The sequence below is a fragment of the Typopeltis vanoorti genome, unplaced genomic scaffold (genome assembly GCF_054136105.1).
Source record: "Typopeltis vanoorti isolate ZY-2024b unplaced genomic scaffold, IOZ_Tvanoo_1.0 HiC_scaffold_24, whole genome shotgun sequence".
In the NCBI taxonomy this organism is placed as follows: Eukaryota; Metazoa; Arthropoda; class Arachnida; order Uropygi; family Thelyphonidae; genus Typopeltis; species Typopeltis vanoorti.
Window position 1 is genome coordinate 1,793,348 of NW_028328064.1, and position 15,024 is coordinate 1,808,371.

At 36.4% G+C, this 15,024-nt stretch overlaps 1 protein-coding gene across 3 annotated transcripts in view; it reads left to right on the forward strand.

The window, feature by feature from the left end:
• LOC150092169 (uncharacterized) overlaps nucleotides 1–15,024 on the forward strand; it is a 300,320-nt gene that overhangs the window by 110,160 nt on the left and 175,136 nt on the right. For all 3 annotated transcript variants that reach the window (XM_090415233.1, XM_090415231.1, XM_090415232.1), the window contains exon 8: nucleotides 13,469–13,531. In XM_090415233.1, coding sequence (XP_090271359.1) covers nucleotides 13,469–13,531 — 63 coding nt within the window. The remainder of the gene's footprint in view (nucleotides 1–13,468; nucleotides 13,532–15,024) is intronic.

Genomic DNA, 15,024 nt, shown 5'->3' on the forward strand with positions numbered 1-15,024 from the left:
AGAAGGATTTTTGTGGAGAGTTGTGAATGGAGATGCATTGCCTGAGAGTTGTGGTGTCTGCTGAGAATTTGAATGTATTTAAGGCACAGTATGATGAGCTGCACATATAGCAAAGAGACCTCCCACGAGTCTTTTTATTATCTTGGGATAATAATAATCCCATCACTATATGATTCGTTGCCATGAAGGCTAAGTGTTTTTTGGATACATTAACGTTTCAATTTCAATTTAAACTGCTGACGTACCACAAGAAACATTGTGGTATCAGCAGCAGTGGCGGCCGGTGAAATTTTAAATGTGGGTGCCTTGTAAAATAATTATTTTTTTCCTAATTAATAACCAATTTATTAATAAATAAATCTGTAGATTTATTTATTAATAAATTGGTTACTGATTAGGAAAAAAAGAATTTTTCTTTTATTTTGTATAGGCAGCCCCCACTTAAAATTTCACTGGCCGCCACTGATCAGCAGCATAAACATCGTGATACACAACATTTATGCTGCATTTTTAATAATATAATACACCTCACAACTATTGGATCAAAGAATTTTATTAACAATGAATCACTATTAGAAAAATAAATTTATCAAGTGCATATTTCAAGGTGACAGGTATGTAGAGGACAGTTCATTCGAGGCTGTTTGATGTGAGATCAACAGGGCAAATTATGTAATCGGTTGTTGTTATAATCCAAGGGGTATAAGGGAGAATGTAGATAGTATGTATTGGCAAATTAGCATGATGAGTGAAGGTCGAGTAATCATTATGGGGGATTTTAACTTTGGGGACATAGATTGGGAGAAGGAATGGCCACAAGGAACAAAGAAAATGGAGTTTATACAGTTGTTAATGCCTGAGGCAGCATGTAATGGAAGGGACAAGAGATTTGAGAACATATCAATAAGTAATTTAGTTACACTGTCTCCACTTGGGGAAAGCGATCATGTGGTCTTGATCTGGAAGATTGTAAGATGTGCTGAATATTCTGTTAAGAAGAGGTATATGTGGAATTACAAGGCTGGGGATTATGACAAGCTGAGAAGTCAGCTTTCAGCAGTGCTATGGCATGGGAATTTGAAGAGGAGAGATGTTGATGGTGCGTGGAAGATTGTCAAGCAGTATTTAAAGAAAGCTGTATCAGACTGTATTCCCAGAGTCAGAAGGAGAAATCAAGTAGGAGTAAGATGGATGAATAATATTATTAAGCAGGAGTTGCAGATAAAGAAAAGGTTGTGGAGGAAGTATAAAGAAAAAGGAGATGAGCATTCCCATGAGCAATACAAGGTACAGGCAAAGAGAGTAACCTGTATGATAAGGAAAGCCAAAGCTAATTATGAGAGGAAGCTAGCTGATGAATCCAAAAGAAACCCTAAGGAGTTCTTTCACTATGTGGCAAGTAAAAGGAAGAATAACCATGGAAATATTACTCTAAAAAGTGTTGATGGTATGGAAATTACAGAAACAAATCAAATAGTTGAGTTGCTTAGTGATCATTTTCCAAAAATTACCATCTTGGTTTTGATATTGCAGTGTCAAATGTGTCATTGACTGATGAGAGTCTAGAGATAGATGAAATAGAGGTGCTTAATATATTACAGAACCTTAATGCTAACACTGCCATTGGGTTAGATGGCATATCGGCCCATGTGTTATGAGAATGTGCAAGAGAATTAGCACCTCATCTAACCAGGCTGTTTAATTTAAGCGCCCCAGTTCTGGGATGCTTAAATTAAACAGCCTGGTTAGATGAGGTGCCTCCCTTATGCAGCTTTCCACTGCATAAGGGAGGCTCTAAGACAGGGGTTGCAAATTATAGACCAATCAATATATCTGGAGTGGTGGTTAAGGTTTTTGGAGAAATTGGTAAAAATTAGAATTTAGGACTGGGTGGACAGCAGTATGATACTTTATAAGGGGCAACATGGTTTTGTGAAGGGTAGATCTTGCCTCAGCAACTTACTTACTTTCTATAATAAAGTAGCAGTGGAGTTGGATAAAAGAAATCCTTACTCAGTGATACTGCTGGACTTTGCAAAGGCATCTGACAGGATTCCACACAGAACTGTGTTGCATAAATTAGAGCAAATGGGTATGGATCCAAAGCTGGTGATTTGGATTAGAGGGTGGCTGGTGGATAGATATCCAAGAGTGGTTTATGGAGGAGCTGAGTCCAGGAGAAGGCAGGTGACTAGTGGTGTACCAGGTGACTAGATCTGTGGACTCCAAAAACTAGCTGATAAAAGTAGGAGAGGAGATATGATAGAGGCATATAAATTATTTAAGGGATTTTATAGCATTCATACTGATGACATTTTAAGACCAGTGCAGGAAGGGAGAGAACGAGGGGGCCATCCCTGGAGATTATGTAAGAGTGTGGTTAACGAGGGTGTTAGGACCAGATTTTTTGCTTGGACGGTGGAATGGGTGGAATGCGTTGCTAGAGGTGATTGTGAATGCTTCATCTGTGAATGAATTTAAGGAGAAGTATGATAGGTATTGTGTAAATAATAGTTAGTGTATCAGTGTAGAGTCTCCCGCGATGAGTCTTTTGACTCCATGGATACACCATTATAATAATAATAATAATAATATTATTATTATTATTATTATTATTAATCCTGCACTAAGGAGTGACGAGAGAGAGAGAGAGAGAGAGAGAGAGAATTTGATTGATAAACGCTATTAGAAATTTAATTTGGATTTGGTGTATGGAACAGTGACATTTTTAAAACTGCTTGAAAGATACTAATGAACAATGTTAAGAAGCTAGCAGTGTTCTTAGATGATGACACTCATCCTAAATTTTTTGCAGGTTTCTGTGTTAATGCAAAAAAAAAGTAAATTGCTGGCCTATGTCAGCAATGTGTCCTGCAAAATGGTATTAATGTAATGTGGAATTGGAAATATTCATAACTAGTGACAGCAGTGTCTTTGGATTATAAATTAAGTGATTAATTTATGTATACCATTTTTAATAATAGTAACAAACCCCTGTTGAGTCTATATCCTCATTTTGGGTCTGTCCTCCTAGCATTTGCAACCACACTCTGTCAGTGCATTCCAGTCATTTACCACTCTTCATATAAAAATCTCTTCAATACATTTTAGGACAACTTTCAGGAATGACTTTTTTTTTTTTTATCTTGATCTCACTCTTTTTATAACTCCTTCCATCCTTGTAAAATCTCTTCAACTTAAATGTTTCTGTTGTATCATGTCTTTTTTTTAACTGGTCCACTAAACTCTGTAATTCCTCAATCTGTCTTCATAACCAATGTTCCACAATCCTGATATTGGCTCATTATCAGCATCTGAATCTTGCCACAGTTTCCTAATCACAGCTAAAACTAGATGACACTCATCCTAAATTTTTTGCAGGTTTCTGTGTTAATGCAAAAAAAAAAGTAAATTGCTGGCCTATGTCTGCAATGTGTCCTGCAAAATGGTATTAATGTAATGTGGAATTTGAAATATTCACAACTAGTGACAGCAGTGTCTTTGGATTATAAATTAAGTGAAAATTATAAATTTGGATTATAAATTAAATAAAACTAGATGTAGCCTAATCAGTGGTTTTTATACAGGTACAAACACCTCCTTATCTCAAGCCTGTCATTGTGCTCCTTATATCATAGAAGTAGTGAATTGTATATACTTACAGTTTACCCTCTTAGCTTCAAGCTTCTGTTGAACATTACATCCAGATCCCAAATCTCATCCATCTCTTAATGCTCGATTCCAACAATATGGTATACAGCCAGCTTCTCTGTATTTAAAATTACAACATCTTATTAAAAGCAGTAATGCCAATCATTCTTCAGATACAGAATCCTTTAAATAGTTAATAGGTGTGTAATGTATGAAGGAGTGGGATGCTTCCGGTCCGTTATGTCAAAATAGTCTTTTTTGGAATTCATATATAGAAGATTGAGATCTGTGTAGTTTGATTGCAGGAAAGTGGGAGTCAAGGAATCTAGAGGATACAGGTGATAAGGAATTGAATTTCATAGAACACATTATAAAGTTAGTGAACATGCCATACTTGTTGAGATGGTGAGATGGATGCAGGTGGGCAGAGACAAAGCTGTGATAGTCCCATTGTACTGGTTGCCTGGATTTTGGTCAGACAGATAGATTCCTGAAGAGAGTATGGAAGTAGGCAACAAAGGTAAGATGTTATTTATGAAGACAGAATGAGAAAAAGGGTATACAAAGCTTGGTGAATAGAAAAATGAGACAGAGAGAGAGAGAGAGAGAGAGATTGAGAAATGATATCTTTGAGACATAAATTGTCGAGAAGAATTAGATACTGCTAAGATCTTCCTTCCTCTAGACAGAAGGAGGTGGGAAGAAAAACTGGAATCTATTCAAATTATGAATGACTCTCGAGTAGAGTACTGAGTTAGCAATTTTGTAATGAATTGAAGTTTATTACAAAAAAAAAAAAAAAATTACAGCTAATGTTTCCTAGCATCTCTAGCATGACTACCATCATCAGAGACTAAAAGTAAACAGTTAACATAATAATTCTAATTGTTAAAAAAGTATGTTCAATATTGGATCTGTATTTGCTAAATACAGATAAGGAGGGTAAGGGATAATTTTCTTTACAGGGAATTATTCCAGGGTAAAGATATGTGCAATACATCTCTATTACAGAGACCTAGCCTCTTCTTTACCAAGACTGCACTGCGTGGTGAAGAGTTACATCCTTCCAGAGGTGCCTCTATTTTCACAGAACAGTGCGGATCTAGACTGGAAAGTTGAAAAATATTCCAGAGGAAGGCAATGACAAATCTGTACCTTGCCAAGAACATTCCATGAACATGTCAAAAATGAGAAAGTACGATATGGTGCTGGATGGTAAGACCCCCAGGCCTGAAGGCATCCAACATGCAACTGGGGAAAAACAGAGGGCTTCCAAAAGTATAACTAGTTTTTATGATGTGTCCAGGTCAAACTCGGAAGGAAGCTTGGTCACAGATGTTGCTTGTTGGAAAAGGGAGACTCCCTGTTTCACAAAAAAACACAGGATTGGAACTTGGAATGTTAGATGTATGAACCAAGGTAAGCTGTAAATAATAAAGATGGAATTGGAGTGCAAGAAGCTGGATATATTGGGAATAAGTGAACTTAGATGGGTAGGAATGGGCCATTTTCAGTCAGGGGATTATACTAAGGACATGAGACAAGTCGAAAAAATGGAGTATCTTTCTTATTCAGGAAAAAGATGGCTAGGTATGTATTGGGTTACAATCCAGTGAGTGACAGAATCATTTCTCTCAGACTAAGTGGACATCCAATGAATATGACCATCATTCAGGTTTATTATGCACCTACTACAGAGTCATCAGAAGAAGACATTGAAGAATTTTATGGCAAGTTACAAGAAGTGATAGATGCAGCACCGAAGTAAGATTTATGACTACTTTTTGGAGATTGGAATGCAAAAGTGGGAGAGACTGAGGAATAAGGAATAACAGGTCATTTGTTTTAGGTATTCGTAACACTGCAGGGAAGAGACTAGTTGATTTTTGTGCAGAGAATTCTTTGTTTGTTGCTAACATCTGCTTTAAACAGCACAAAAGAAAATTGTATACACATGGGTATCACCTGATAGACAACACAGAAATCGAATTGACTATATACTTGTACAAAGAAGATGGAGAAGTGCAATTCAGTCTGTCAAGACTTTTCCAGGTGCATACTGTGGAACAGACCATGAGTTATTAGTGGCTACAAATACATGTGAAACTACAGAAACTGAAAACATCACAAATGTCTATCAGATATGATCTTGGAAACATACCAGCTGAATACAATATTAGCATACAAAACAGATTCAACACACAATTTGTCTGAAACAGAACCAGATGAACTATGGGAAGAGATTAAAGATATAATTAAAACAGAAACAAAGAAGAATATTCCAATAGTTTGTAAGAACAAGAAGAAGTCCAAATGGCTGTCAGAGGATGCGATCAAAACTGCTCAGGAAAGGAGGAAAATGAAGGTCACGGGAAATTTGCAGGAAGTTCGGCATTTGATTGCAGAGTTTCAACGACAAGCCAGAAGAGAAAAGGGAAAATACTTCAACTAGGAATGCCAACAAATAGAAGACCAAAACAAGAAAGAAAAAACAAGAGATCTTTTCAAAAAGATCAGAGAACTAACAGGGAAATTTAGTGCCAAGGTGACAATATTGAAAAGTAAACACAAAGGATATCTTACAGAAGCTGCAGATATCAAAGAAAGATGGAAAGAGTATACAGAAGACCTTTACAGAAAGGACTCCAAAATTACTGAGAAATTTGGAGTCCGTTCTGCAGTTGAAATTTTAACAGCTCTATGTCAGCGAATTTGGATCACAACTACATGGCCTAGGGAATGGAAAAAATCAGTTTATATGCCTTTATTGAAGAAAGGCGATGCAAGAGAGTGCAAAAATGACAGAACTATAGCATTGATTTCTCATGCAAGTAAAGTCTTACTTAAGATCATTCAGAAAAGACTGGAACCATTCATGAAGAGAGAAATGCCAGATGAACAGGCAGGATTTCAAAAAGGCAGAGGAACAAGAGATCAGATCGCCAATGTGAGATGGATAATAGAAAGAGCACAGGAATGTCTACCTTTGTTTCCTTGACTATATCAAGACTTTTGACTCTGTAGATCATGTGAAACTGTGGAATGTGTTAAGAACAATGGGAGTCCCAGAGCATTTCATTATCCTTCTGAGGAATCTTTATTATGAACAAGAAGCTACTGTACGAACAGATCTTGGAGAAACTGAGTATAGCACAATAGGTAAAGGGGTGCGACAAGGATGTATTTTATCTCCATACTTGTTTAACTTGTACAGCGAATACATTTTAAGAATGGCAGGGCTGGAGGAGTCTTCATTTGGAATTAAAATTGGTGGAAGAAATATTAATAATTTGAGGTATGCAGATGATACCACCTTGCTAGCAGAATGCAAAGAAGATTTGGAGGAACTTATTATGAAAATTAAAAAAGAAAGTGCTAAATATTGGCCTTAATCTCAAAGAGACATGTGAACTTAATGATTTTGGAGTAGATGGGGAGAAAACGGAAGTAGTTAACAATTTTGTGCTCCTAGGATCCCAAATTGATAAAGATGGGTATTGTACTGAAGAAGTTAGAAGAAGATTATTACTCGGGAAAAAAAGCAATGACAAATTTAAGCAAGATCTTTAAAGATAAAGATATTAGCCTCACAACAAAAATCAGAATCGTGAAAGCAATGATATTCCCTGTGTTGCTGTACGGATGTGAAAGTTGGACCTTGAGAAAGAGTGAAAAAAGGAAGATAGATGCATTTGAATTATGGGTTTGGAGACACTTACTAAGAATACCATGGACTGCAAAGCAAACCAATACATCAGTGATAGACAGAATAAAGCCAGATTGCTCCCTTGAAGCTATGCTCATCAAGCAAAAATTGTCATACTTCGGACATATTATGCGAGCAAATGACAGTCTGGAGAAGATGATGATGTTTGCTAAAGTTGATGGAAGCAGGAGAAGAGGAAGACCAAGAATAAGATGAGTGAATGGAGTGTTAAAGAAGCAACTGGAGTGTGCTTGGAGATTCTGAAAGACATGGTCAGGGACCGATCGGAATGGAGAGTGTATATTCGTGGAGTTACCAGGAGTCGAAAACGACTCGATGGATCATAACAACAATTTGCTAAATAATAACATAAGGATATTATGCTAGATACAAAAATTCTTCAGTAGTGTTTGTTCTTGTAATCTTGCTACTTGTTTCTGTTCCCATGCTGCTTTCTGAAAATGACCTCTGTAAGGAAGCACATGCCTGCAACACTAAAACATTCAAATTTAATTGTCATGTTCAGAATAACTACTTCACAAATATGAGAGATTGACAGAGTCTCTCATATTTGGGATTGACAAAATGTCTACATCACTAAATCTCAGCTTTACTGGGATTTTGTGATGTCTACAAGCTTTGTCTTTTAAATCTTTTAAATTTTGTTTTTTAAAGAAAGTAAAAAAGAAGAAAGCATTTGCACTGGAGAGGAGACAAAAAACTAGATTTTTTTATATGAGTGCCTTTTTCTAAAATATTTTTAACATATGGAATAATGAACTTTTTGATTATCAGATATTTGCTTAGGTAATAACTATTTGACTTGATAAAGTATTTGATTAATAATTGATATTTCATAGCTATTTAAGCAGAGATCATTTTGTATATGATCAATTCACATTAATATAACCTCATCAGAACAGATAACATGGACTTGATTTGCAAGGATTTTGATTACACCAAACTTCTGACTAGATGGATGATGGGAGTCTACATGAATATATCTTCATGTGAAGGCAGTTTTCCATTGATGAAAAAATTCAAAATAAAGTCCATCTGGAAGAAAATGAATAAAATCCATTTTCATATTCTACAATAAATTTGATGTGATGATGGATGCTGTCAATTTTATGATGGAAATTTTGAATGTCATTCTCTGAATTAGTTCGTTTCAAGATGCAGGAATAAGACCCAGATTAAAATCAAGATCTAGATGGATTGATGTACAATAGTTGGACGTGCCCTAGAAGACTAAAATGTAAGATCGACAATATTGGAGCTCTGACAAACCACAGATTAATTTGGAGGAAAATTGTTATTGGGAAGTTATTAATAATGTAAACTTACTCATGTAGTACTATCATAATATCCTGTGCATTTCTTAAGGATACATGCATATCAAGAATTTCATGTTATGTACATTATCATATTAAAGGTGATTTTTAGTCCCTGGTGCTCTGATAAAGCTAGTGTTACACTAACAAAAACTATTAACTGTAAAGCTTTGTAATAAACTTTAATTCTTTTTCCTTGACATATTTATTATCCATTAAATCATTTGTAATAACAAAGTATAATAAACATAGCAAATAGGTGTTGACATATCCTCAAGAATCATTCTATGGAGGTGTAGTTTTTAATTATTATTATTATTATTATTATTATGGGTATCTCCATGGAGTCAGTAGACTCATCGCAGGAGACCCAAAACTAGCAAAACAATATCTATCATATCTCTTCTTGAATTCATTTACAGACGAAGAACTCACAACTGAGTCTGGCAATGAAATCCACTCATTCACCACCCTCCAGGCGAAAAACCTCGTTCTCACCTTGTTGACCACACTTTTCTTTAATTTCCAGGGATGACCTCTCTTGTTCTTCCATCACTATCACATTGCTGAAACATTTCCCCTGCATCAATCTTATAAAAACCTTTTAGTAATTTAAATGTTTCCATCATATCCCCTCTTCTCCGCCTATCAACTAACTTCTGCAATCCACAAGCTCTCAATCTATCAATGTAGAGAGCATTTTTTACATCACTCACCAACCTAGTCACTCTCCTCTGAACCCTCTCCACAACCTCCTCATCTCCAAGGAATCCAGGTGACCAGACCTGAGCACAGTAATCCAAATGTGGAAGTATCAATACTTTATAAACGGGAATAATAACCTCTTTATCTCTGGATGTTAGTGTGTTCCTCTATAGCCACATAATCCTATGTGTAATCTTGGACACCTTAGCAATGTGTCCCCTGAACTTCATCTCCCTATCCACCAACGCCCCTGAGTCCCTAGCCTCATCAATCTCTTGGAGTACCATTCCATCAATGTAGTGCACAGCTAGTAATCTTTTAATTCCAAAATGCATAACCTTACACTTTTCCACATTGAACTGACATCCATTACCCTTTGCCCATTTTGCCAGCTTATTTAAATCATCCTGCAAACTCTCAGTATCAGCTTGATTTTTTATTGCGCTACCCAACTTTGCATCATCAGCAAACAACTGAATATCTCTCTCCTCAAGCCACTTCCTATATCATTTATGTACAAATTAAACAACAAAGGCCCAAGCACAGAGCCCTGAAGCACACCACTGGTCACCTGCCTCATCCTCGATTCTGCTCTTTCCTATACCACCTTTTGGTATCTCTCCCTGAGCCATTCTCTTATCCATATCACCAGTTTAGTATCCATTCCCATATGCTCCAATTTGCATGACAGTGTTCCATGAGGTATCCTGTCAAAAGCTTTAGCAAAATCCAGAAGTACCACTGTGTAGCCATTTCCTTTGCCCACCTCAGTTCTCATTCTATTATAAAAAGTTAATAGATTGCTAAGACAGGATCTACCTTTAACAAAACCATGTTGACCCCCTATAGAATATCATATCCTGATCCACCCAATCTTGAATTTTGTCTTTAACCAACTTTTCCAATATTTTTACCACCACTCCTGAGATGGTGATTGGTCTGTAATTAACTACCTCAGTTTTAGAGCTACCTTTGTGCAAAGGAACTACTTTACCTTGCTTACACTCCCTAGGGACCATACCAGAGTTCAAACCTTAAGTTAAATAACCAAGTAAGAGGCAATGACAATTCCTTTGCACATTCACGTAACACCCGAGCTGATACTCCATCTAAACCAACAGCAGTGTTTGCATTTAAATTTTGCAATATATTAAATACCTCTGATTTCTTAACTTCAGTTCTCACATTAGTTATTGCTACAGATACAGATATATACTCACTTGGGTGATGGACTTTTGAAAAGTGATCGCTCAGTAACTCGACTATTACATCTGAATTTGTCACCGCAATACCATCAGCACCCACTAAAGTTATCCTTTCAAAGTCATTCTTCCTTTTACTTGCCACATAGCAGAAGAACTCTTTAGGATTACCCTTGATCTCATTGGCTAAGTTCTTCTCATAATCTGATTTAACTTTTCTTACTATGCAGGTAACCTTCCTAGCTTGAGCCTTGTACTGCTCATGGGTGTACTGATCGCCTTTCTCCTTGTACATTCTCCATAACATTTTCTTTTTTTGCAGATCAAGCTTGATACTACTACTCATCCATCTAACACCTACCTTGTTTGTCTTCCTGACCATGAGGACACAATCTGATATTGCTTTCCTCAGATACCCGCTGATTTTATCCAATGCACTGCTAACATCTTTCCCCTGCAATATGTTCTGCCATGGGATGGCTGCAAGCTCATTCTGTAGCTTGTTATAATTGCCTAACCTATAGTTCCGTATATACTACCCCTTCTTAACAGAAAAATCCACAGATTTTGCAACCTCCCAAGTCAATACCACATGATTGCTCTCACCAATTGGAGGTAATGAGGACACCTTACTTATGCATATATCCTCTGAACCAATGACCAGGTCCAACACTCTCACACCACGTGTCCCTTCAGTTATGTGCTGTTTCAAGTAATTATCTCACAGAAGAGGTATGAAATCCATTTCCGTTTTTCCATGTGATATTTCCTCCTTCCAATTTATATCACCATAATTAAAATCCTCCATAATAATCACTAAACCTGCATTCATTGCACTAATTTGTTGATGCATGAATGAATTCAATATCCTCCCCGTAACCCCTGGCCTATAGCAGCAACGAACTGTATATTTGGTTGTGTTGGTCACTATTTCACACCAGACCACCTCAAATGAACTCTCATTTACATGTCCATCATCTTGATATACTACTTTCTTTGACTGCAACACATCAGCTATCATCAACAGTACTCCTCCCCCTGTTCTATCTTCTCTATCCTCCCTGAAAATACTACCCATCACATTCAATTCCAGTAACCACATCTGCTGACAGCCAAGTTTCACTAATGCCTACAACTTTTGGTGAGATTGCACTGACTAATGCCAAAAATTTTTCTCTCTTATTTCGAATGCTTCTTGCATTGGTATACAAAAATTGCAGATTCCCTTTAGTTCTTGTACCGGCTTTAGAACTGATATACGTCACTAATTTCAGTAGTCCCATGCCGATTTTTATCCCCTCTATTCTGCAATTTATTCTGCAAAAGCATCAACAAATATACAATCACTGCTAAACTTTCTCTCTCTTACACTCAACCTTTTCAATTTTAGTTTCTCTGCCCAGTTACTTCAACTTGTTCAGAAAACAGTAACTTCTTCAATCGCTTATGACCTTCCATGTTCAAGTGCAACCCATCTCTAGCATACAACTGTCTTTTTCCTTCCTTCAAACACATTCCAGACATCAACAAATTCCAGACCTCTTTTTTTGCACATTCTTGTAATCATATCATTCATCATCATCATCATCACGCATCTACTTAACTCATAATTGTCAAAACGAGGCAGCACACACACTATCCTCTCATTGACACTTTTCTTCTTCACAATATCTAATAATGTTCTTAAATCTTTTGCTACCTGATTTTACTACCACTCAGGTCATTTGTACCCACCATAACTATCATTTTGTCTGCATCATGCCCTCTCTTTATTGCTAAAGCCACTCTCTCTACTGTCTCACCAGCCAAGCACTCTTCAGACATACTGCTCTCCATACCCTTAATCGTAGAATCACCACATATTTTACCACTCTTAACTTCATTCACATTCAAACAGGCGTCATTCATGGCCTCGTTTTCTATGCTATCCAGCATGACTCTCCCAGTTTTATTACATTACTCAACACTCTTTTTCTTAATCCCCCTCACTCTCACGACATCTCGTTTCTTCTAGACCTCTTGTGCTTTTATTTTGTTGACTCCCAATCACCCCCATACTATTGATTACTTCATCATTCACCAAAGACTCTCCCATATGTAATCCTGTTCTAGTTACTTCAGCTAAAGTAATCTCTATAGTCCTAATTTCTCTGTTCAACATATTTAACTCAGTTTTAACTTCCAGTACCTCCTTACTGAGCACTTCCAATTCTTCTTGCAGAAGATGGTCACTTTTCATTTTCATGAACTCCCACTGAAGTTCTTCCACTATAGTCCTGATGTCTGCTTCCATTCCTGAATGCTCCAGCCTATCCCGACACTTCTCACATACGTCGACATTTGCATTCTTCTCATTTAGCCAGACCGTACACAGATCCTTCACTTCTTCGGCGCATACATGTAGCAGTTTCCGCAACGCATCCATTGTGAAAAATCTAATGTTGAACCAGCCTTTCGTGTAGAAGTCCTTTGCGCTGCTTATGTACGCTTCTTGTTGGAAGCCATCTTTAGACGCTGAAGTAGTGAAACAAACAGCAGCAAAAACACAATATATACAACAGAGTTTCAAACAATAACACCACTGAAGGATACTTGTATCTAACCAATGCACAACTGCAGCACAATTTTAGAAAAAAAGCCACACTATACTTAAATTTAAAAACACGTTTTCTAGCCTAACTGAACACGACACCACATCCACCAACGACACCAGTGCCACAATTGGAACAGTGATAATAAAATTTGTGTTATATTATATGCCATACTATGTAGCATTTAGTGTTTGCTGATGACTAGTTCTCAAGATGTATTGTTAATATCAATACATCTTGAGATCTATGATACTAAAATCTATGTTTATTTTCTTTCAGTTACAATTGAAACATCACTGCTGGGTCTTATTGAAATGAATATTAATAGCATTATAGGGAAAGGTATGTAACTTAGAATTGATGAATATGCTAGGGATTTCTCATTTACAAAAGGGATATATTTTTGAAATTAAATATTTCAGAAAAAATTAATTATATGAAAATGAATTTCCATTTTTTTTTTAAATTCAATACTCTAGTTACAAAACCTATAACAATAGCTTGTGTGTGTGTGTGTGCATTCGTGTGTGTGTGTGTGTTTTCCTCCCAATAGTAACCCTATTTATATTACATATAGCTTACAAGTACTGATTACAAGTACTATATTACATATAACTTACAAGTACTGATTAACATTTCTGTTCATATTTTTGTATCAATTTTCATATTTACATTTATATTTTTATATATACATATATTAGCACTGTACAGTATAATTCACATAATATCAGTATTTATGTTAGATTACAAGGACTGGAAATTGATTTTATTAGCAAATTTAATTAATTCTATGTAATACTATAGGAAAGATAGACTTATATTTGGGTTTAGGTCAGATTTATTTCAAACCGAGTTATACCAACTAGTTTCGCCAACTATTGCTGCTGGCTTCGTCAGGATAAAAGATATATAGATGTAAGACCACTTAAACGCTAAAACTGTTACACTAAAACTGTAAATGAACCAAATATAATTGTATTTTTACAAAAAACAGAAAAATGCGGTCATCACATGCATAGAGCATGTATGATCTCACTTGTTGTTATGTAGGCACATTCTATAATTTGTAACAAAATTTAATTCTGGAAAGTTTAAAGATCTAATGAGGGTCTTCCAGATCTCAGGCAGAATTAATCCTTGGTTTCTATTTAGGTTTTGTTTTGAATGAATAACTGTTGTGGCTTCTTTTATCATTCGGGAGTGGAAATCCTTCTCTAAGTAGAGCATGGAGCTTTTGTCCCATTCTATGGTATGGTTTGTCCTAGAGAAATGAAAGGCTAACTCCGATTTGTTTTCTCTATTATTGTTAACGTCTCCTATGTGTTCCTTTTTCCTGATTTCAAAACTTCTAGAAGTCTGCCAATGTAGTTCAAGCTGCACGAGCAGGGGATATTGTAGACTCCGGCATATTTGTAAAAAGGATGACTGTCTTTTGAAATAACCGTTTCATCATTATCTATGTAATACTTTTTGATAAGTCTCTGTCTTGACACTGGCCACTTGTCTCTGGAAGTGATGATGTGTTGTATTAGGGGCATCCGGATGGAGTCAATAGCTGACATTCGTAAAGTATGTGGTCAACAGTCTGTTGAAGGTGTGGACTGCAAATGCACGATGGTGATTCCAAGATATGGAATCTGTGTAAGTAGTGCCTTAGTTTTCCGTGTCCCGTTAGTAGCATGGTTAAACCTGGAGAAATGGTGTGTTTTTTCAGCCAGAGTCTGCTTCTGATGCTAGGAAAGAATTCTTTTGTTGTTGATCCGTTTTTTGATGTTTTCCATTCTTCTTCCTGCATGTCTAGGCTTCTTTCTTCTGCAAGTGTTTTTATAGCAGAT